The 25608-nt window shown below is 40.9% G+C and overlaps 1 protein-coding gene across 1 annotated transcript in view; it reads left to right on the forward strand.

Moving 5' to 3' along the window:
* The first annotated feature begins 680 nt into the window (after positions 1-680).
* The window catches only part of ttll7 (tubulin tyrosine ligase-like family, member 7), a 91599-nt gene continuing 66671 nt past the window's right edge, over positions 681-25608 (forward strand). The window contains 8 exon segments of the mRNA XM_085132035.1: positions 681-1250; positions 13467-13887; positions 14146-14277; positions 16617-16738; positions 18730-18797; positions 19033-19191; positions 22752-22968; positions 24629-24793. Coding sequence (XP_084988161.1) covers positions 13863-13887; positions 14146-14277; positions 16617-16738; positions 18730-18797; positions 19033-19191; positions 22752-22968; positions 24629-24793 — 888 coding nt within the window. The 5' untranslated portion in view covers positions 681-1250; positions 13467-13862.

A 25608-nucleotide genomic window follows, 5' to 3' on the forward strand; every position in this document is an offset into this window, starting at 1 on the left:
CAGACAGGCAGGCAACCACTGATGCATAACCCCATGCATGTGTTTAAACTGTGGGAGGATTCTTGAGCACCCAGAAAGAACCCATCCACGCATCCATCCAACCCTTCTCTTTTCCTTATCCAATTTAAGGTTGAAGGAGGGCTGGAGCCTATCCTAGCTGTCACAGGGTGAAAGGTTAGGTGTACACACAGAGAATATATAAGACCAATATAAATAAGGCCCTATGCTGGATTAAACACATGAGCTTCATGCTGTGAGGCGTCACTGTTAACTGAAATGCAGATAAGACGGTTATAAGAATATAACAAAGGATGATAATAGATTATAACCAGTAGTTTGGGAATTTGCTCGGCAAGCAGGGGTTGCTAGTTCAGTTCCGGCTGGAGACACAAATCTCTCTTTAGGGAGGAAGCGTGTCAGGTGAATTAAATCAAACATGCTGAGCTACCTGCTGTGGCGACCCTTTTATTAAAGGAAAAGCCGTATTATTATTCAGGAATAAATAAAAACAAACAAAGAAACAAACACTTTAAGCTTCTCATCCCCCCCCCCCCCAAAAAATAAATAAATAAATAAATAAATAAATAAATAAATAAATAAAACTTTATCATAAACTAGTATTTCGAAAATACAGGTTCTTCCCCACGAGTCTTAAAATGTGGCACATTTGGCTGTAGTTTTGGACACGTTAGTGAACTCGGAGCGGGACGCGCCCATTAAATGCAGGGTTGTTTTTAGCACCATGGTCAGCGACACAGTTGCTAGGTAGCTGCTCTGTGTTTGTATCAGTGAGTTGAGGAGGAAGAGCTGTACCTACACTAAACAACGACCTGAAGATGTACGAAATCTCATTCGCAGAAGTGGTATCGCTTTTCCCTTCCTTCACAGCTACTTAGTAGATAAATATAATATGTGCTGACTTAACATATACGCCGCTCAGGGTGCTAAATGTCGGATCGCGAATGCAAACTTCAGCACTTCCTTCAGGCTTCCCCCCCACTCTTACACAACGAATGGTTTTGCCCATGGACTCGCTCCAGCACTCCTAGCACACAAGAGCACTACAATATACAGATTTTTGTTGTCTGTCAGCCAACGTCTGCTTGTTGTTTAGTGGCGGTAACACGAAGCAGGCACTGTTAAAGTCTTGTAAACAGTCCAGTGACTGGAGGGCTTCTGCAAAGACTTCTCCAAACGGTGGCTGTGTCGGCTGTGTCGAAGCTACACTGCCAGCGCTCGGAATAAATAAGGTAACGTTGAGGGGCTACTTTGCTTTCGCCTGTGCATTCTTCGCTAAGCATTACAGCTAAGCTAGCTGTAGAATAGCCTGGGGGTCATTATGTTGTCTTTGAGTAATTGTGTCATTAGGGAATATATTATTTGTTTTTATGTTACAAAATTGAATAAAAATGCTCTCATTCGACTACACTGTAAACGTTGCAGTGACGCTGAAAGTTAACTGGATGGTCACACTGCCAGATTGTTTCCTTGTGCTTTGATTCTTCCACCTGACCTATGCAATAGCAGCCTAGCGTTAGCTACTGCTTGCTAGCAACTCATTCATGGCAGGAAAACACCTGCTCAGGCTATGTGACATTTCATTTGCGAGCACAAGCAGTTTTCTTGAAAAGCCGATATATTACACGCGAGATTGTAAGTAATCGTATTTGGTGCTAATCTTTAAATACGAGGAAGATATTTTAAAAAAGAGGGGGGGATGGCCTATAATCCCACCACTGATCTGGAAGATACCATATTGACTACTTTGCTGTGACATGCATAGATCCCCCCTTTTAATCTTGTGCAGCAAAGCGTTTTAGTTCAGACCAGCTTTGCAAGAACCCCTATTTTATGGGTGAGCAATGAGAAGCTTTAATTATATGATGAATACGGAGCTTGAAGACTGGATTGATTCTGTGCTTTTTGCAGTCGAGTGTGCCACTTGCAGACCACATGCCGACAGGGCACCCTGCTAGTGACCATTCCCATCCGCGCAGATGGATTACATGTTAATAACAAGCTTAACATGTTCTGAATGTCATCCTGCCTGTAGGCCATATGCCAGACACACGGTTTTTGACATAAATATAAATATGATATGTTTAATCTCTTATTTTCATACATCTTGTGATGTGTAGTAGTAATATACTTTATTACATTTGAGTAAAGGTTTTGTGTGAGAAATTTAACCTTACTTCAACCATTCCACAAATGCTAGTATCATTGAAGAGAGGTTCACATTTTTACAAACTACAGGCGTATGCTGATGGTTTTTTTTTTACTATGTCCCCTGTGCTCTGTGCAAACTGCTTTGCATAGTAAGCAAAAGATTTCATTAAGCCAAAGGCTTTCTGCCCTTTTTCTGTTTGTAAATCACTTTTCATTCAGAGCTTTGTGCAACTGTGGACTGAGCACTGTCCACACTGTCCATGTTTTTTCACGCTGTCCCATTTTATGTAGATAAAGCTTGTAGATTGCAGTTAATGTATTCAGTTAATTTCCTTTCCAAGGTGTTGATTTTAATGTAACATTTGACAAGTTAGCATACATTATTTCTGATGAAGTTATGCTTAACATTTAACTGTTGATGTATTTCAGTACCCTGTGGGCTGACAGCTCCCACACTTGTTCCTCTTCATATGTTGAGGAAGGCGTGAAGTCAGTGTTGGGTCACTGGTTGGAGCTAATTTTAGATCCACTGCAATTCAAAGCGCTCTGCTTTCCTGTGAGAATTGGCCACAAATTTAGCCCTCATTATTTTTGGGCAGACAATGAGGTGTCAGTGGTCACATAGTTAACTAAATAAATGTAATTATGCTATGTTTATTTTATTATACTTCCTGGTTTTCACCGTTAAAATATGCAGTGTCACTCTTACAGTTTTTCACATGAGCAACGTTTATTGAATCCTTCCAACGTGTTCTCAAAACGTGGCAAAACTATTAAACACATCAAAACTCTTGAAATTCTATAAAGTTTGAAAATATATGGAGTAAAAATTACAAATTACAAATTCACATCCCACGATTCAGTAGCCTGCAGAACAACCTTTAGCAGCACTAACTTGATATTATCAGGGGATTATTTTTACAGTCATGTGAAAAACGAAATGGAAACCTAAGTACACCCCATCATTTAATAGCTTGCAGAGCCATTTTAGCTGCAGCTACTTAAGTCATTGAATTGAATTAATTGTTTTCTGTATATCTGTCACGTCTGAGGTAAGGAGAGGACCCAAACGCTTAACTCTAAAAAGGCAGTTCATTTATTTACAGTGAACAATAAATGTGCAAGCTCCAGCAGTGTGGCTCCCAAGATGATTCCTCCCGAATTCCTCACAGTGCAAAAGTGCATGCCGTGAATCGTGACGACAACGAACTCCGATCCCCCGCTGTGGCTCTGCTCCCGTGCAACACCCCGCTCTCGACTCCTAGTGAAAAAATTCCAAAACACAAACAATGACTAGGTACCTTTCGGTAAAGAGGTTTTCAAAAATAGAAAGCCGTGGCTGCACTAATGAGTCGAACTCAACGATCCACTGTCGACTGAAGCTCAACGCTGGTGCAGACTGTAATCAGCTACACCTGGCAGCAGCTGATGAGCTGCAGGTGTGGCAAGCTCCAGCGCGGGAACGCTTCCAGGATGAGCTGCCCTCGGTGCCCAAGCTTCCCGATCGTCCTGTAACAAAACAATAAACACAGGGAGGGGAGGAAGGGAGAAACACACAAAACATCACACACATACACAACAACTCTTTCAAAAGTTGCTTCAAAATCATTGAAGTTTGGACATTCATTTCTTGAAGAGACCTTATTCAGTTCTCTTGAGGTCTTATTACACCATGTCAGTCGGCAAATCTCTTTGACTGGGCCATTGCGACACCTTGATTCTTTTTTTTCTTTTTTAAAATTTTCAGTCATTCTGTTGCAGATTCGCTTGTATGTTTGGGATTATTGTCCTGTTGCGTGAACGAATTGTATGTAAGGTGCAGCTGTTTAATAGATGGCCTCACATTTGACTCTGGAATACTTTGGCATATAGAGGAGCTCATGGTTGTTGGTGGTTTTGGCTGCAAACAAACCAAATCATGATCCCTCCACCACCATGCTTGAAGTGTTTGCGCCTGATACACTGTGTTTGATTTTCTCCAAACATGGTGCTGTGCATCATGGCACATCTCCATTTTTGGATGGTCTACCTAAAAGACTTTGTTGCAGAAGCTTTATTGTTTGTTCAGATCCAACTTTGCAAACTTGGCATGCGCCATTAGCGTGCTGCCTGCTGTAACCCGAATTTCCTTCGGGATTAATAAAGTATTCTGATTCTGATTCTGATTAAGCTGTGCTGCCATGTTTTAGAGAGAAAAGACTTTCTCCTGGTAACCGTTTCAAAGACGCCATACTTGTTTCTAATTGTTTCTAATTGTACTGTCATGAATTTTAACATTTAACATGATAAATGGGGCCAGTAGAATCTGAGATGTAGCCCTTGTCTTTTCTGCACTTCTTCTGAACGTTGTGTGCTCTAAACTTCGGGTATTTTTGCTGCGAGGTCCACTCGTGGGAACACTTTGGCTTTGTGTTAGCATGCCTGAATGCTTCAGACTATCAAACTACCAAAACATCTGATTTAAAGATCTATATTTATAGCTGTGGTCACAGTTAATCAATTAATCAAATTAAATTAATTAGCAGCATCTGGCTGCTGCTTACCCTCTTAATTCCTATGGAAGCAGCAAGGGTGTAATTAGTTTGCAGAGGACTGCATAGAGTCCTGTGAAATGTTTCTTTTTCACATGACTATGTGTAATACTGTTATTTCCTTTTGAAAGTGTCCAGTTTCACTTCTTACTTATCCAGCACGATTACAAGAAGTGTGAATCAAGTAAGAAGTTAAGTAAATGTGATATTGGGTAAGATGTGAAATGTTAAACACGACTCTGCTGTAGCATTATAAAGTAGAAGAGCATCCCTTTGCAAAAATATATTTTACTGGGTGAGACCAGGTTTGCAAAAAAGTTCAAATGAAGTCGGCAAATTGTTTCTAAATAGATGGAAACTGTTGACAATTTTGCAGAAAGAGCAAGAATTGGGGTTAGAAAATGCCACTCACAGTTTTCTGCTTAAATTCTTTGTTTACATTTGCATTTTATCTGTGATGGAGCCATGCTGTAATAGTACAACGTGACTCCATTCTTAGCCAGTGCCTTCTTCTGAATGCTCGTACATCCCCTCGGGTCCCAATGCTGCCGTAATGGCGGGCATACTGTTATGTACATAGAAGAACTTCTGTCTGGAAATCCTGCTCTTTCAGTATAACACAAGGCTAAATGGTATTTCCCCAGGACTTTCTATTGATTCTGTATTTGATTTCTGCTGATGTAGTTTCATGTTAGGCTGGAGGAATATAAAACAAGTCCCTCTGGGATGTACCACTAGTTGTTGACGGGACTTGTGTAATAGGCGTGACACAACCTTGTCATGTACAAACACAGTCTTCTGCTTAAGCTCTGCCTTTCCTTTGACTCACTACTTTCAGACTATTTACGTGGTCTTTGTGGATTCGTTTTTGGTATAAAAGAGGTTGTTTTAAAGAGTGATTTGCTGTCATCTTAAAATACTGAGACAATATCATCCTGTATTGCACGTTCTGCAAACCATACCAGCAAAATGCCCCCACAGCCAAACAGAGCCACTGTATGGGTCAAGGACTCAACTGTTTTCCTTTACTTTTCCACTTTGCCTGTGTGGGGAGACCACGGTGTGTAGTAGTATGACTACACATTTACCACCTGTGCTGGATAATAAGGGTGAGATTGTGCATAACAATGCCCTGAAAGACAGATATGCATTTGTTGAGCAGCATGAAGAGCTGAGTCGCTACAATGAAGCCTTTCTGTGTCATGTGGCAGGGAGGGAAAGTGCATGAGCTAAGCATCTCTACCAGGTCTGCAGTCATAGCACTGCAAATTCTCAGATGGCTCTTTGGCGCACCCTGTTGGTGAAAATGTGCTACTGCAGCAGAGGATTAAGTGGAAACTCCACTTTATTACGATTATATGTAGGGACAAATAGTAATTTGTAGGGGAGACTGGGGATAGTTGTAACATTTTTGACATTTCTGTCTGTAAATTGGAGCTCTTTTAAGGTAGTGGATTCAAAATGTAATGCAAAGTATTTACATGTCTCGGCTATTAAATAGTGCAGCTATTTTCTCTGCAGCACAATTACCCATTGCATGGTATGGTCTCAAACACAAAGAGTGAAATGTTACGATTAACCCCATAGTCTGGGTTAGTTGTAACATATCCTGGGGTGAAATGTAACACAATGAAATAAGGGTACTAACAAAACATTAACATGTAATCTTTGTTTATTCAACACATGAATGCACTTAGAGCCATTTATGTAGCTGTGTGTGTGTGTGTGTGTGTGTGTGTGTGTGTGTGTGTGTGTGTGTGTGTGTGACAGAATGCAGAAATCTAGATTTTGAACATATTCCAACCCCCCAAAAAACGACAAATTAAGGAATTTTCTGCAACTGAATATTTCATTAATTTTGGTTGGTCTTCCTTGAGTTTGGCCTCATTGGCTCAGTGGGCATTATAACCTACAACTCTTGCACCAATTTTGAACATAACAATGAAGCTGAAAAAATCTAGTTGTTCACCAGCATCGCAATTCCATTACTTTTTATCACGGCTTACCTTGGTGTGGTTTGCAAAGTGCTTCAGAAAGATGAGGAAATCTGTTTCTTGCACCCATCCTGATTTATTTCCACTACCAGTACTTCCTACTGGTCCATCTCTGACACAGTGGTCTGCATAATGTATGTGCGGGAACACAAACAGTGGAGGAATTGTGTTGCCAATGGCATTAACCGCATATACAAAAGCGACCAGTGAACCTCTTTCCGCTGATGTCGTTGCCCCAACTTGTTTAATATAAGTTAAAGTAATAGTGTGGTAAGTTGTAACATCTGCATTATTGTTACAACTGACCCAGACTCCTATAGCCATGAACTAGCTAACATTACAGCCAACGGCTAAAACATTAGCACTAAAGACCTACACAGAATATATCCCCATAGACATACAAATAACATAATTTAAGTTTGATGAGTTTAACTGCAAAGCAGATAATGCTGTTAGAAATTGAAATAAAGTAGAAAAACTTACTTTTTGGCATACAAATGACTTTTTTTCGTGTTAAATTGTCTGTGTTTGACAAAATGTGCTGATTTTTCACATGTGATAGCAGAACTGAATTGGGCATGCACAGGATGAGTCACATCATTTGAAACTTAGCCCTGATTGGAGAAATTGGAAGTGTTACAACTGACCCACGTTACAACTATCCCCGGTCTCCCCTACTTATAATGCTGTCAGTATCTATGAATATGACAAATGTGACAAATAGTTATGAAAACCTCCAAACCAGATTTTGTTGGTGTTTCTATTCATTACAGAGTCCTTTAAATAGAAATCTGAGGAGCGGATTAACAACTTACAGGGGGCCTGTGGCTGTTAAAGAAATGCAGCTGCTGCCATTTTCTGAGGGTGCATTTACAGAAGAGGTCGCCTAAGACTTCTGTGATTAAAGGGAGTTGGTGTTTTTGGTAACAAATATGGTTGTTATGGACTTGAAATGTATTTTTTTTGTAGAAAAGGCTAAATCAAAATTTTTCTAAATGGTGTTTTATATTTTATGTTATAAAATTTAAAAGCTGAACTTTTTTTTTTTTTTAAATCCTATGATATATTTTACATTGTAGACTGACTAAAATGACTGACAGGATGATTGTCACAAAATAATGTTTTTTTTAAGTTACTGTTAAATAACACTAAATCCTCAGCTTCAAGTGAGTTCAGGTGAAATCAGGCCATCTCGTGGTTTATAGCCACCGCTACCAGTGAAACAAACGAGTAAAACAACAGCAGGCCTCTTTTTGCTGGATCATCCATCAGTGTGCCGCTGAAACGTCTCACCTGTGACCTTATATGGTCGCAAAAACAAGCCTAGATAGAAAAATCTGTGTCGACATTTTTCCCATAAGATACAAGGAGGGGAAATGAAATCATCTAATCAGTGACATAGTTACCAACATATATATTTATGTGCATGTGTATCTTGGTTTTTTTGTTGTTTGAGGTTGAAGCATGTTTTATTACAGTAGCTATTTTTTTTAAGTGTAATTTATAATGTCTGTCATATCTGAAAAATAATTATTATAAATCTTGATTAAAAACACAAAAACCTCTACAATAATTCTTCTTCAAATTAGGAATAAATAACCCTGCAATACTGTGCAGGATAATTAAGAGCAACAACACGGCTTTTGCCTGGGGACTGTGTATCATTTTCATTTTTTAAAATACCTGCATTAGAGATTTGTGCACTTTCTGCTTGTATGTTAGTTTAGTTGCATCATATGTGCTTGTCAGCTCCACCGTTGTTCCTGAGGGTTCACGTGACACAGAGGTCTGCTGCTCCTATGGAGACGGTATTCCCTGCCTACTGTACAGAGAGCCGGTACACCACTGGGAGGTGGGGGAAGACTGTCAACAGCACAGCTTGCTTCACTTTATCACCCTGACTCTTTGTTGTTGCTCTCCCTCGCTCTCTGCTGAGCTCACTTTAGTCTCCGTTCGTCCCAGGATCAATGCCGCGTGGTTTCCGCAGGCAGACCAAGAGGCTGACAGTGACGACTACTGAGGGATCAAGCAAGGCGATCAGATTGTTTCCTCATTCTAATTTGTCCAGAGGCTGCTGATGGGATCAATAAGGTCGCTTTGCAAGCTAGCCCGTGTGCTTGTGCTCAGCGCTCCTACAGGAGAGTGTGAGGACGGTAAACACTGGTCGATAGGAAATGGACTTTTCTGTGTGTTCTCACCACTAGAGGCTACTGTTGATCTCTTTATGAAATGCAGTGGAGACGCCACAAGACGGTGCACTGTAGATGTAGTATCACTAGTTTATGTTTCTTATGATTTATGTGCCACGAATAAGTATTTGCCCCCCTTGCCTGATTTCTTAGTTTTTTGCATATTTGTCACACTTACATGTTTCAGATCATCAAACAAATGTTAACATTAGACAAAGATAATGCAAGAAAATATAAAACACAGTTTTCAAATGATCATTTCATTTAAGGGCAAAATGCTATCCAAATCTACCTGCCCTGTGTGACCTATTGACTCAAGAGTCAAATAAAACTTATATGAAAAATTAATTGAGGTAAAAGATCTCAAAAATAAACCGACCTGCCTCCCCAGCAGTGGTTAGACTACCAAAATCACTCTATGAGCACATCAAAAACTCATCCAGGGTGGCACTAAACAATATCTAAAGAACTGCAGGACTCAGTTGCCTGATTCAAGGTCAGTGTTGATGAATTAACATTAAGAAAGACTGGGCAAAACTGGGCAATTTCCAAGGCAAAAACCACTGCTGAACAAAAAGAACATCTTGAATCCACAAGACGTCTGGGAAAATGTTCTGCAGGCTGAGGAGAGTTGAACTGTTTGTTTGCTTCTCGTTACATCTGGTGTGAAACTAACACCAGTTCATAAAAAGAAAGTCCGTTTTGTCCTTATTTATCCAAATGAAATTCTTTGGTGTGACTTTAAACGAGCCTTTCATGCTTGAAAAGCCTCCAGTTTGGCTGGATTAAAATCATTTTTGCAAATGATATAAAAAAATATCGCAAATGCTTGATTGCAGTTCTTTTTGTCAAGACTGGCCAATTATCAGGGTGCAATTACTTTTTCACTTTTTCATCTTAATAAATCATCATTAACAAACTGCATTTTGCATTTACTCAGTTTATCTTATCTAATATTTAATTTGCTTGATGATCTGAAACATGTAAGTGTGATAAATATGCAAAAAAAAAGAGAAATCAGGAAGTGGGCAAACGTGTTTTTATGGCAAACTATGATATACATCACTATATTTCACACTTATTAATCTTGCTATCTTTGCTATGCTGAAAATCATATCAATTTATTTCCAATGTATGCATTATTATATGTAAGTCGGCGTTGTCCAAAATGCAACACATAGCATTTGTCATAGAAAACATATTTCAGTGACTCTTCACCTTTTAGACTTAAGGGTCTGGCACCCCTAATTTTCTTCTCAGTACTTTGTCAACCAAAAGACCCTCAAGATGTAATGTCATTCAACAATAGTAAGAATGAAAAATTAAAATTAAATTAAAAAGTAAAAAGTAAAAAAACAAGTTGGTCACAGAAAAACAATCACAGCGTCTTGTTAATTGCCTCAGAACCCTTCACATGTATCACAGAACCTCTTGTGGAGATGAAAAACTGTCAGGCCATTAGTAATCATCACTGCTCAAAGTTCAGCTTCTACAAACTCTCCTTTTTACTTGAGAGAATCATGAGTGGCTGAAATAGTTTGTCTAGCATCCAGGTTTTTAATCCTATTCTAGTTTTGTTGACATTCAGACTGTAGCCATGATAAACTTGTGTGGACATTAAAGCACCCAGGCTTCATGGCTGCTATCAAATCTTAAATTTGACAGTCAAATTGGATTTAGCCATTGTATGAGATGATGAGAGTACTTGATCCTATGATGAATGAAAATGTAAGAAGTAAAGAAGAGACAAAAGAAACACCCTTCAACAATGTCACGAGTGCTGATGTTACATTATTTGTCCACCAGAGGGCACTCTGTAGCTTCGCTAATGGGAGTGTGTGTTTGCAACAAGCAGCTGCTCCAAGCAGAGTCAGGCAGAACATATGAGTAAGACACGACTTCTTGTGACAGTAAAAAAACATTATTTTAATGTCATATTGTCGTAGTTGAGAACAGCTACATACAGCAAATGTTAGAGTCTATTTACATATTGGCCGCTTCTCAATTCTCAAGTACACGAACACAGCACGATCGTTCTACAAAGGGCACGGCGGTGTGCTCGATGACATCTCCGCTCTGGAGTTTTTACTGCCATTCCCTCTTAATTTAGCTGTGATTAATATTTGCAATGGAAAGATGTAGCAGATTTTTTTAAAGAAAAAAAGATATTTTAAAAAAGTATCTTAAGCACTTTGGAGAAATTCGCTTTTAAGCATCATCTGTTTCATAATAAGCACAATCACTATGTGACAGAATCACAAGCTTAATCTCTCTCTTAATAAAAATAGTATACATGTATGGCTGAATAAAAACAAACAGGTGAGATGTTAGAATGCTTTTATTTTTATTTTAGTAAACACTCAAAACTTACAATAGACAGCTGCTGGGGTTTGGAAGAGAAATGAACAAATATTTAAAATATAATCAGAATTCTTGGAGCAGCCTCTCCGTGTATTAACATGCTGAATTTGCTCCCGGTGAAAATGTTAACTCCCGAATTTAAATATTTATAATGTTCTTATTTAATTCAGAGTCAGCTGTTTAAATCAGAACAGGTGAAATTCAAAACTGACAGCTCTCCAAGTAAGACTTCAATATTAAATAAAATGGTCCAGTTATGAAGCTTAAATTGAATCTTAGCCAGACAGATTTGCTCAGGAACTAATAAAACACTGAAAAAACCAAACATTAACATTTAGAAGTTACCTAAGTGACTTATATTATATCATGTTTAACCTGAGTAGCGAAAGACCGGGGGTGTTGAAAACGATGTGCCGGGAGTCCGCTGTTCTCGCCGGCCCTGGTGAACATTGACCTCCCGGTCAGCTATCGAGCTGGTGGGTAACAGACGTCTCCGAAAACATCTGAGCGCTTTTGCAAATATGTGATGTCTTGATTAGAGCAGATATTTGAAGCTTACACAGCTACATTCTCGCCTGAAAATATCTTAAAAGTTTATTTTGTGACCCAGAAAGAGGAATATTTCAAACTTTTTAGCCACTTTCCTCCGCCATTGCCGCGGCTGAGTTTTGGATGAAATGCATTCTGGGATATTTGGCTGCACCAAGTTGACATAAGTCACCATCGATGCGTGCTTGATAAAACGGGAGGAGCGAGAACACATTCTGGAATTTTTAGCATACTTGGCTTGATGCGTACTATGAATTGGAACAGTACTTGGTCTGCGGCTGATGACATGTCACAAGTCCAGTTCTCATCTAGAACTGGTTTTCAAAAGTTGTAAGGCTGCATGACCCAAGGAAGTTTCTGTCCTTAGTGCACAGACATGGTGCACAACATTTAGATAGCTGGGACACTGAAACTAAGACACATGTAGAAGTACAGATGCTAAAGGATTCGTTAGTAACAACAGTGCAGGTTGATAAATGAATATTCAGCTCAGACAATCTGAATGGAAACATGTATCTTCAACTGATACATCAAAGCGAAACCCTGCCAGGTTTCTTTTAATCTCTGTATGGACGGTTTCTTATAGTGTATTCAGTTTCTCACCATTTCAACCACCGTCTTTCTTTACAGGCAGAAAATGTTCCGAAATGTATAATAGGTGATTACATAATAATAATAATAACTTTATTTATAAAGTGCTTTCAAACAAAGTGCTGAAAAAAGATAAATAAATAAAAGCAATACAGAAAAAACAATGCAATTTAAAAACACACATACAGTGTCCAGCATCCATGTAGAGGTACAAGTTTCTCACAACCACGATAAGCTCATGCTCAGTGCAACACATAACCACTGAACCCTAAAAATCAGCTGTGTAAGCACACTCAGTGTGTTACTTGTTAATCCATCACTGGATTAAGTCACACAGATTCACGCGTGTGCAGTTTAGATTTTCGATCCACCTGATGCTGCCGTTTTTTTTTCCAGCTAGAGCACAGGGACTGCTGAAGTCATAGGGAAACATAGAAACACACAAACGATGCAGGAAATGAAGCCTAGTCCAACACTGTGAGGCAACATTACCAATCATCCAGACACTGTGCTACCCGAGCAGCGACCGTTTCAATCTTCATAATGGTTGATTATATTCAAAAGAGGTTTGACCACAGCCAAATAAGAACAGGATTTGGCTGGTGACTGGTGTTAATTTCCCACACAGTTTATAGCCCGGGGCATGTTTTTAACAAACCACTGTAAAGATGCCATCTGTTTGAATGAAGTGACCTCCCAGGCATACAATTAAACCCAGCTGGCACAAGACACGACGAGTAGCAGAGAACTCTTTACTTGACATCCACATTAATATTTCACAGTGATTCCAAATAATGGCAATTATTACTGTAGCCATCACACAGCTTTATCTCATTAGCAGTATTGCAGTTTCGCGGCTGTATGGAGTTCTGACTGAACTCTGTCCCGTGTCAGATTGACGGATGTAGCCTGGGTTAGGCCTGTGCTGCTGCTGGAGCTGCTTTACATCAAAGAGCACGTCCAATGCGCTCCAGTCGAAAGCACACACTGATGCACGCTGTGCACTGCAGTCACCCTTTGAGCAGTCAACCTACTACTACTGTTCTGCAGCTGTAAAATATGGTTTTTCTTCTCCTCCACAGGCATTCCTACCCACTCCCCTCCCCCCCGTCCACCCCCTCCCCACCTTTCTCCTGCTGGGGATGTAAATAAGCTGGGGTTGTGCAGACCCTTGAGAAGTCCTCCCACTCCCGCTCTTCCCAACCACTGCTACCCCCTCTGACGTCCCTGCCCACTCACACTCTGCTGCTGCCGCCGCCGCCGCTGCTGTTTATGCAGCTGAAAGGTGCCAGGGAGATGCTCAGATGATCCATTGGGTCGTTGTGAACCACTTCGTCCACACAGCCCTAGACAGGGAAGACTAACTAGTGTGAGTGTGAGAGAGTCCTTGGGGGTGCTGCGAGCACCCTGTGAGGCCCGCCCGCCTGCCAAGCCTGGCAGAAAGCTTGGCTTGTCCCTTTACTCCTCCAACCCCTGAGATGCCCTCCCCTCCCAATGATGGAGGTGAGTAACAGAGATTCAACTTTTTTGTGTGTGTGTATACACCACCTATAAAAGTACACATTAGCAGAAATACTCACACAAATAATTTAGGGATCATGATGCACGGAGCTACGCCGAAATAAAACCATTTACATTCTAGCCTCATAAACACACCAGAGTAAATCCCCTGCAGAAATGAGCAAAATATATTAGAAGACTCAGTCTGGAGCACAAGCTGTGACTGTATCTAGCCTTGTTGTATGTTTTCTCCTCCTCCAGAGGATCAAGGAGCGTCCCCCGTGAACAGGCCATCTGTGGGCTCCTACCAGAGCAGCGGGAAGAGGAAGGTGCACACCAAAAAGAAAAAAGGCACCATTACCGCCAACGTCGCTGGCACAAAATATGAAATTGGTATTGTAATTTGCTTTCTTGTATTTATTAGTGAGAAGCATTTGAAATTATTTGACAATAGAAAAAAATAGTAAAATAAACATACAAACCACTAGAGGTGGGAATCACCATACAACTCACAATACGATATTATTGCAATTTTTAAAAATATTTTGCGATATTCAGATTCTGTACATAAAGGTAAACTTTATCAATATTCATTTTCTCTAATATCAAAGTCTCACACTCAGTCTTTCTCTCATTTCAGTTTTATTGTTGACAAACTGAACGGTTTGTATTACAGTCTAGTCCAACTTAACTGAATGAACCATCTGGTACAATTATAGCTATTCTGAACTATGCAGTTTATGAAAACTATGCAGCCCCTTCAGCAACTGAAGAACTTGAAAGTAAATTAAAACAAAATATAATTTTACATTAAATAAAAAAGTTTTAAACTTAATTAAAATAAAACATGTCTTAAATTAAAATAAGTAAACTGTCATGTTTATTGCTGCCAAAAACAAGTTAAACACATTTGGACAGTGAAGGAATGTCAGGATTCTTGCTCAGAAAAAGGATCAACATGAAGTCAGAGCACAAAAACCTTTTTTTGTAACAAAATATCGATTTCTGCTGTCCCTGTATCGATACATTATTAGCAAACAAAATATCACGATACTACATAGTATCGATTTTTCCCCCACCCCTACAAACCACTGTCTGGTGTCGGGAAAGATGAAATCTTCTCTCGCCATGACTGAGGAGCTTCCAAAGATTCCACTACAGTGCGTTTAACGTAGAGTCTCCGAAATTCAAGCGTCTGAATCTTTATTTTGATTCATTCCTTGTGAAAATTTCATTTGTGAGTGAGACCAACAACTCGTGTGTTTCTTCTGCAGGTAGAATTAATGTTCTCTGACAAGGTGAATTTCTATTAATCTCGGAAACAGCCCTCAGTACGGCTTACTCTGTCTGTCAAAACCCCACAAAATCCAATCACAGTGTTTTCTCAACAATAAAATCTAATTTGCTGCGTTGGATTGTTTTTAAAGATACCGCCTTTATTTAATAGCTTCAGTTAAAACTAAAAGAGTTGCAGTCCAGCAAAACACTTCTCAAAGAGACAGCTTGGCTTCATATACATGCATAAATCTTTGTTGAGGTAATATAACTTAGAGGTGAGCTTTTTTAGATTGGCTGAAATAGCATTGTAAGCATTCCTCCCATGTTCAATATACTGTGTGGCAGCAGGGCTCTCAGGGGTGAACTACAACCTATGAAACTAAAGAGTCAGCAGCAGAAAGTAGAAGTTGGATGCTGCAGGGATCTTGTAGGTAGATGGAAGTCCAGCTGTGAGTCAGTCAGCTAGCTGTGACGAGACCCTCACAGTGGCCATTCTGAGAGCAGAGCAGAGCTATTTTGGAGGGAAATTAACACTAAGGGCCAGATAGATGGCTCATTTTTGCTGTTACCTTTTTTTGCAGCTGTCTTTTTCTGTTTCAGAATTGATAGCGTTATGAGAAAAGGTTAAAGGTTAGGGAGTATGTGGCTGGAAATCTGCTTTACACACACTGAGAAGGGACTGCCGACTCGTTACCCTGAGGATGTCTATTTAGTAAGATGTGTAAGAAAGGCCGATTAAATCTTTTTTGTACTCAAAGCCCTGCTAGTAACTGCAAGCATAGGCCTGCTGTGATGTAAACCCTTCCTGTTCCAGTTAGCAAAACACTGTGAGCCTCTACCTACGTTAACAGATGGATGAAGTCACATCGGAAACACGCAACATTAGGCAAGCCTTCTCCAGGTTTGTGGAGGCTTTCAAGAAATTAATTAATACCTTGTTTCGTTAGGGCATATGAATTTTTCATTACTCGCTGAATAATGAATCGTTGTTGGATTAATGTCCAAATGGGCTTGCCACCTATCTCTCATACTATGGGGTTTCCAGTGGGATTTGAATGCATTACAGACAATTAATTTATCTTTTTGAAGAGAGGCATTACGATTGGCTGCTCTGCAACCATTCCATGAATGGTAAATATTGCTGTGAGCTTTTTGATCTATAATCTCCGCGTCTCATTCCTCCCCTAATGTATGCAAAAACAAAATTTAAGCCAAGCAAAATGTTTGAGTGAAATATTGATCTGCAAAGCAGAAATAATTGATTTGTGGGTCCAGGTCATTTCTTATTCTTATTTTGCATCAATATCATTGAGTTGTTTTGCCGTCGTGAATATGTATAGTCAATCCTCTGGGGGTGTTTTCCTAAAATCAAAGTGTATGTAAAGCTTATTTAAGTGACTGCATGTCTCACTCTATTAATGGAATACAATCTAATGAGAGTGTTTCCCTCACAGTTCGTATAGTCATCAATGAAATGGACTTCATCAAGACCCGCGATGATGATGAGACTGCCAACCTCATCTGGAACGACTCAGCTGTGCAGCATGAGAAAATCGCTGAGCTCAGGAATTATCAGGTATACATGGTTACCATGTCAAGTCAGTACACCTTTGTTAGTGGTTCAATAGGCTAGAGCGGCGGTCCCCAACCCCCGGGCCTCGGACCGGTCCGTGAGTCGTTTGGTACCGGGCCGCGAGAGTTGAGGCTCAGGTGTGAAATGTATAGTTTTCAGGGTTTTTATCGGTTTTCAGCGTTATTTTGTTATCGTTTTTATCGTTAACTCGGTTTTCCTGGGTCTTTTCACGTGTGTTATGAATAAATCTTAATTTTTTCGGTACCAGTACTAGTTTTATTTTGTTGTATTTATCCGCGACACCTTAAAGGCCGGTCCGTGAAAATATTGTCGGGCATAAACCGGTCCGTGGTGCCAAAAAGGTTGGAGACCGCTGGCCTAGAGGTTATAGAGGAGAGCTCTATAACTCGATAAGGGTTCAATTCCTCTGCTGACCAGGAAAATATGGCTCTTAATCTTTGGAGCTCAAGAATATGGATTATTATTATTATTATTATTTGAGTAGGAGAGGTGAGATTTTACCTGTGAAAGATGCCTCTGATTGAAATGCACTGTCAGTAAAAAAAGGTGAAAGGAGGTGAGAACAGATGGGACGGAGGCGGCATTTGGAGAATTTTGCTGGAAGACAACTGAATGAGAGCATTCAGTTACAATAATAACAATTAAATAAGTTATAATAGGAACAATTTAATAAAATATAACTGAACAAAAGGAAAAACGATAAGCTGGCAGAAGACAGTCTGGCTTCCCTAAAGCATCAGAGGAGTGAGAGCAAATAGTAAGGAGGGGTGAGCCCAATGAGAGCGAACATCTTCCACAGAGACGGGAAGATTGACGGGTAAACTGACAAGTTGTGAGCAGCAGGGGATGTTTGGGCGGGTTTCAGACGTCACCTGTGATGTTGATAAGAAGGCCCTGAACAACAAGAGTTGTTCTGAGTTCTCCATGCTGGTCTGAGTGATCTTACCTCTGTTTGACCCCCCCGCCCTGCTGGGTGAACTTGGCTGATCCCGGTCAGCTCTGAGCATTAGCTATCCATCTTGTCGAGCGCTTATTTGATTAGACTGGGCACTAATGATCGATTAAATCACAGGCTAGTCAGGAATCGTATGGCTTGTTAGGAAAGGGGCAGCAAGAGTTCAGCTAAGTAGATTGAATATTACAAATACTGTAACAGCTTAACATGTTGTAACGTGGCTAATGTTTCACGTAGAGCTGGTGATGTCAGGTTTTTTCTTTTTTTTAAGCGCTCCCTCACGCCGCCGTGGTGCTTCATGAGATAATTTTTCAGAAGAAAAGTAGAAGTCCCTCAACAATTGGTTTTGATTTCCCCTCACGAGTCACGTCGTCTCGCAGCATTGGCATAATTGTGCAATCTCTTCCGAATCCCTAATTACGTCTGTCTCGTTTGGATAATAATCACGCATTCCCTTTACCCTCTGCATCCTTGTTTTTTTTTCCCTTTTTCCCCTCCCTTCTCCTACTCTTTCTCCCTCTTTTAATTTTTCCTTTTTTCCTTTTAGTGATGTACTGTGAGAGTTTGCTGTCAAGTTTCACTTCATATGAGCCTAATTAACGCCCCTGTTCAGGCTCATTTGGTCAAAGAATACAGAAAACCCGGAGTTTTTCCTATACCCCCACCTCCCTTTCGGCACATTCAAAGCAATTCATTCAACTGTCACTGCAGGAGCTTGCGATGCAGAACCAATTACCTTGGCCCCTCTGAGTTGAGATTGATCTTTTTTTTTCCTCGCCTCTTCCCTCCCCAACCTTTAAAGTATAAAAAAAAAACCATGGTAAACTAAATAAAGGTTAAGAAAGGTCTCAGCGTCACCTTTTTGTTTTGAGTCCGTAATTGGGCATAAATGTCAGAACATTGTAAGCTCACTTCAGGTTGCTGCCTTTAATGTGCTCATTTTTATGAAGGGGTGGGGGTGAAATTGAGTGGCGTAATGGCCCTAACAACATTATTATGTCTGCTTGTCCCGTCGCAGAGAATTAACCATTTCCCTGGGATGGGCGAAATCTGCCGAAAAGACTGCCTAGCAAGAAACATGGCCAAGTAAGTTTTTTGTTCCTCTCTTACAACACCGGCTAAATTAGAAGACGAGTCGAGTTGCAGATGTGCGTGAAAGCCTGCATGCGCTACAAGGTACAACAGGGTGTCTGCAGCATTGCACACTTAGCAGACAAATAAGTAGACACTGCAGCGAAAGCACAACCTTTAAAAACTACAAGTGGCTGACTCTAGATCGTTATAAAACACATTTATGTTACTCTCTTTTTTGTCTCTCCAGAATGATCAAGTGTCAGCCTCAAGAGTACAGCTTCATACCCAAAACCTGGATCTTCCCTGCTGAGTACACTCAGTTCCAGAACTACGTCAAAGAGCTGCGCAGGAAACGCAAGCAGAAGACCTTTATAGTCAAACCTGCCAACGGAGCCATGGGTCACGGGTAGGTCAGAGGCTAGCGAGCGCTGGTGCAATCTGTACGCATCCAGAGGAGAGCAGAGCGAGCAGAAGGAGAGTAGCTGAAGGAGATGATGAGTAAGTGGGTGAAGGAGGAAATTAGCGCTAGAGCAAATGGAGGACAAGCACAACAAAACAAGGCAATAAGAGGTTTGTGACCCTGACATGGGTGTCTGTGGAAATAGCATTATAGCTGCGACCAGATTGAGTATTTGAGCTGAGAGGGTGTGGTGAATCTCATTGTGGGCTTCATTGTCCTCGATGGTCACACTTTCCATAAATCAGAGGTTATCGCCGCCGTTGGAGGACACACACACATGCACACATGGTTGCTGGCAGTTACTGTAGTTCCCCCCCTGAAGGTCTCTGCATGTGATTATTGGAGTCCTTTATGAGGCACCATCAGCAGAGACCAGTCAGATTAGAAAATGGACAACGATGGCTGCTGCAGGCGACTCCGTCTCTCAATAGCATCACTTTATCAGAAGATGAGCCGGCTGTGGCACCTGAATGCATATTTCATACTTTGTGGTCCCGTGGGCTGAGTGCCTGTCTCATGCTTGTGATGTCATGCGCCTGTTGTATGTTTTGACTACAGGAGAGTTGAAACATGAAGAGACCGAATGCAAGCACAGAGACTTGGATTTTTTTTAATGTATAAGGTACACGTGTGCACTGTAAGCAAGCAAAGAGACAAAACCCTGGCAAGCAACACAACTGACCTAGTTTGAACTGTTTAGCTTTTGTTGATGAGCAACTTGAGTAACTTTCAAAGATGTAACCAGTGATGTTTTTGGCATTATATTGAGAGGTGTGCCTAAAGGAGGGGCAGACAAAAATTATGCAAAACAGGGTGCGTTCAATAGATCCTGAGGAGGTCCAGGGGGCGGAGGATGCACCTCTTTCTTTTTTTGCTTTTTAATATCAAAGAGAAAAAGGTAAATATCCTAAATTGTATTTCATATTCTGACATGAGCCAGGCAGTCAGGGTCGATTTAAGCTGCGTGGCGCTCACAGTCACACAGCCGAGCGGAAATGAAGCGAAGTGGTTTCAAATATTCAGGCCAGGCTGGTTTTTGTAACGAATACAGTTTTATAGGAGAGAAAAATAAATAAATGAATAGATGGAATATTTTTAGAGGCTAAAATATGGGAAAATAATCTGGTTTGAATGTTGCACCATTTCTATCTCAAGCTCTGTAGAATATGTTGAAATTTCTGAAAATACCAGATATTTATTTAATATCCTTTCTGACTTATTATTCTTTGAAAATATGATCCCTGAAGTGTGTGTATGAAGAAATCCTTTGGAGTGCCATCATCACTGGCGCCAATAGGTGGGGATATTGAAGTACAAATAACTCGGCGTGCTTCACCTCTCCCTCTAATTCTCTTTGAATTTGTCCTTTCTGGTATAATGTGCGCATTACTTATAACTCCATGCTGCACTAAGCCCTTATTTATTAAAGAATAAAAGGCAGCAAAGGCTGAATTATTGCAATACATTAAGAATATGAAAGATGATGAGTTTAGCTCGACCACTCAACGGCAGGCGGCTCACAAGATTAGATTTTTCTCTTTTTTTTCCCCTTTTTTTTTTGCATGGTGTGACGCGGCAGGAAATTAAGTTATATCTACCCCCTGTAATTTATTTTTCCGTCAACCAACTAAATGAAGTTATTGTTTGTGTCTGAAGCCCAGCTTGTTATAAGGGAAACAAAATAAAAGCGCGTGCAGAGCTTAAAAAGGCGAGATCCCCTCCAGTGCCAAATTAAATAGGCAGGGGAGAGTGGGCCGTGATTATCTGACACCCCGGCTCATCAATCATGTCGTCTCCTCTGCTACTTCCACTCGACTAACTAACACTGTTAACCCCGTCTTCATCATTCAGCTTTCTGTCTGCCTGTTTGGAAAGCCCCTCACATCGTCCATGAAATCCCCCCCTCCACATAAAAACTGAAGAAACTTCTCCCTGTTTCGTTTGAGTGCTGCAACAAACAGGCAGGTAAAACGCTCGTCTGTAGCCTCGTAGTTGGCAGGAGCCGCCGCTAATTGATGAACCCAAAGTAACAGCGACATTATACTCGAGTAGATCTACAAGTAATGAATTTTGAAGACCTTATTTGATCATAACCTGAAAAACTAAACCTTAGTAACCCCCCCCCCCTGAGGCTTATCAACAACAGTGCAGTGTTCTGGTAAGCTAGGAGTTGATGAAGTTGACTGAGCAGCTAAACTAAATAAGAATATATCCTGATGACCTGAGCTCTGGTCGTTTTCTACCACCACTCTTGAATAGTTAAATTACTTTTGTGTGTGTTTGTTTTGGACCAATCAGTTCTCCACATTTTAGCCCTGTGTTGCGTTTATGCGTGCAGTGTTCCTGCTCGCTTGCGTATAATGGAGCCTTCCTGGCTGTGCGCGTAATCAGGTTAGCCCGAGTCCGCTTTAACTATGAGTGATGGCGATATAGGTCAGTCGCTTTGTGCGCGCATAGTGGAAGATCGTTTAAAAATGCCCCCTCACCCGCACTGCACACGTATGTACACCACACGCATTCAGACAGACGCACACTGTCCCCTCACACATACAACCACATGGACGTACACAAGCTAATAAAACACATCTTAAGTCCAGCCGGCAACAGTCTGCTCTTTATAAGAACTGAGTGCCAGTGACATGAGACCAAAGCAAATGAATTAGAGTGGAGGTTAAAACGGAGCGCACTGTCTGCTGCTATTAACCTGCGCATGGCTAAATGACCCTATTAGAACATGTGATCCACTGTGCCATTTAGACTGAATGGAGTTTGGCTACAGAAAATCACAATAATCTCCAGATGCTGACCGGCTGTGGCCCAGACAAACCATTATTTGCGCTGTACCTGTCTGTTTCATGCGCAATCATTTCTCAAATCGTTCTGTTTAGATGGCGAGGTAATGAATAGAGTAACAGCATTTTTGGATGGTCGAACGCGTCGCAGCGCCAGACAGCTCGTCCTGTTCAAACTAGACTGGACTCATTTTTACATATTTCCACTGAAGGTTCTGGTGCTGTGGAGGCTCCCTGAATACCATCAGGGCGTGACTCTGACCCTCTCAGCTATTAATGCTAAACGCCTTTATTATAAAAGTGTTTCTAATCATTTTGTGCTCAGTAAGGACACACTGTTATCTTCTCCTTCCAACTACATCTATTGATTAGCAGGCTAAAGCTATTCTTGGCATGCGAAGATTGAAAGTACCACTAGTATTGGCATCTGCAGCAAGCCAGACATATATCTCCAACTTTTCCAGATGACTTTGAAATGAAATATTGTGTTGAGACACATAAAATCTGTATCTTGTTTGCCCCCCCTCCTTTTTTTCCCTTCAACATGTATATAAGACAGTGCCAATGTCATCAGTCATGTTCATGGTCTCTGCTGTGCTCCCATCTATCATTTTTTTAATTATCTTTTTTGTCTTTACTATGCCATATTTTATTATGCTGCTGACGACACCATAATTTCCCCCCCGAGGATTAATAAAGTTTCTCTCGATCCAGGATCTCACTTATCCGTAACTGTGAGAAGCTGCCAGCGCAGGAGCACTTTATCGTTCAGGAGTACCTAGACAAGCCCTTCCTGATGGAGGGCTACAAGTTCGACCTGCGGATCTACATCCTCGTCACTTCCTGCGACCCTCTCCGCATTTTCCTTTACAACGACGGCCTCGTTCGTATGGGCACAGAGAAGTACCATGCACCCAGCGAAGCCAACCTGGTGAGTGACAAATAATGAAGCTACTGTTATGCAGGTATTCACACACACCTGCGCCTTTTTCTTGAGTTTGATAGAAGTGCATGGCACTGTGGTGCATTTATATTACTGAAAACAATGCATATATAGTGCTCAGCGTGTTATAAATTCAGTAACGCACTACTAACCTTTTATTTATTATGCACTTCCGTGACCTGCAGCCGTAGCCTCGTGCAACTCAGCACAATCAGATTAAAAACAAATGAAACAAAGGTTGGAAACAGTGTTGTCTTTACATAACAACATGCATGCACACATATAAATAGTCAGCAATTGGCAATAACTGATATTGTTCACATACACACACACACACACACACACACATGGACGCAAAATATGCAGACATACTGTATGCACACAAATGCCCACATGCCAGATGTCTCCTGTAATATCAAGCCGCTCGTATTTGCCTTGAGGTTCTGCACCTGCTGAAGCACAGTCTGTTGCTGATGATGGGATACATACGCACATGCACACGCGTGCACGCACTCAGTGAGTTCAGAGGACATTATGGTGGCTTACACTCATTCCTGTAGGTTTGCTCTACTCTTAACCATTACTGCTGTTTGCCGAGCCCTAACTGCTGCCCTGGCCTTAACCTAACCTTACCCCGTCTTTAAAATTCGTCTTCACCTTAAATTTAATGATTTACGTTACGGCTGCTTGCTTTTTGTCCTCATAAGAAAGGCACGGCCTCATAATGTGTGTAAATAGATTTACATGAGTAATGCCTGTATCACCGCTTCCTATCAAGCACGGTACTTATCTAAAATATGAGCGCGCACGTGCACGCATAGACACGCAGGACCTCTCCCATGACATGAAGCGTGCGTTGTGTTAGTCTGTGACATATGATGGAGTGAGTCATGCCATGGAGATGGATGTTTAATCCCACAGAGAGTGGCTTCCAGACAGCCATCAGGTGCTGGAGTGGCCTGCGGTCACAGCGGTTATTACCTTGTAGGCTAAGGACAAGGATGTATTGTCTTCAGGTGTAAGGGATGGTGTTTAAAGAGAGGGATACAAAAAGTTAAAGACAACCATCCAATAAAACATTTTAACCATACACTATTGGGCACTATAACTCAGATTTATATTCTTAAGATTTTGCAGGTCTGTGATTGTAAGATTGAGCTATTGGCTTGATTTCCACTTATTCTCATGAGAATAAGTGGAAATCACCCAAGGAGCGTTTCTGAAATACATCACTGATAATCTCCCAGTTCACACAGTGATATATTCCTTATTTCTTTTACTATAACACTCATTCCACCATCTCAAGTTGCCAAGGGACTAGCATGCAATATTTTTACTTCAGCCTTATTTACCTACTTTACTTTTAGAGAAAACGTTTTGCACCATATTGTGAGCTGGAGCTCTGTAGTACAAAATCCCGAACACTCCTGAACAGGTTGTTAGAGCTTGTAAAAAGACGTTTTATTGTTATTCACTCCAAACGCTGGATCCAGCAGTCACATTTAGTCGAATTATCATCAGATATACTGCATTCTTCCATATAAATGAAAAGGGCAAAGCTTGTTTTGAGCATATTTATTTATATCAGGCTACGTAAAAGAGACGTGTAATGCAAAAAGCCTCTTGTTGTTCCCTTTCCTCTCCACAGAGCCAGCTCTACATGCATCTGACCAACTACTCGGTCAACAAACACAACGAGAACTTTGAGCGAGATGAGACGGTGGACAAAGGCAGCAAGAGGTCCATCAGCTGGTTCACCGAGTTCCTCCGCACCAATGACTATGATGTGGCCAAATTCTGGGGCGACGTCTCTGTACGTGGGCAGTCCACCCAAAACACGTGCAAATACAGATACAGTTACACTCAGACGCGCCTGACGTCCACTTCCAAAAGCAAGGATGTAGAGTATGATAACAAAACACTCCACAAATGCAAACAGTGAATGACTTCATCCTCAAAAGTAATCTGTACGCACTGTCACATATATGTGTGTGTGTACACACACATGCTGCTCCTGCTAACAACACCCGTTGCACGCAATGCACAAGTGGACGAGCTACGGCTTGATATGATTTGTTATGACAGTGATTCTGTGAGCTTGTTTAACTCCAGGAAGAGCTCAGTGGAAACATCATTCCTGGAGGGTGAGCTCTCCCGATTTGGCATTGCTCCCTGCTCATCCAAACACTTTAACCTTGTTCATTTTCTTTCATCATTGTCTGTTTGTAAAATTCCTTCACCTTCTGATTGATTTTTCCTTCTTTTTTTAAACGTGCACATCCATGCATGCCGGTCATGTGCCTTTTTATCTTTCTGTTTCTACTCTTTTAGTTGCTCCTTTCTGTTTGACCCATTTTTTTAGGTTCTCTTCATGCGCTCAGTATTCAGTATTATTTTCTCTTTTATTCCTGACCTTGAGTCTTTGTCCTGCTGTCCATAATCATTTGAGTTGTGTGGTCCCTCAGTACTTTACGGCCTGCTCTCGTGCTACCACCACTCAAAACCAAAATGAAATCCCTTTGGTTATTATTCTGTACTCAAGGAAAGCTTTTATCTCTTCTCCTTACTGCCTGTTTTTTTAATTTTAATGTTTCTTCATGTTCTTGTGGCATGCGCATTACTTGCTGG

Source organism: Neolamprologus multifasciatus, chromosome 15, assembly GCF_963576455.1.
Source record: "Neolamprologus multifasciatus chromosome 15, fNeoMul1.2, whole genome shotgun sequence".
NCBI classification, from domain to species: domain Eukaryota; kingdom Metazoa; phylum Chordata; class Actinopteri; order Cichliformes; family Cichlidae; genus Neolamprologus; species Neolamprologus multifasciatus.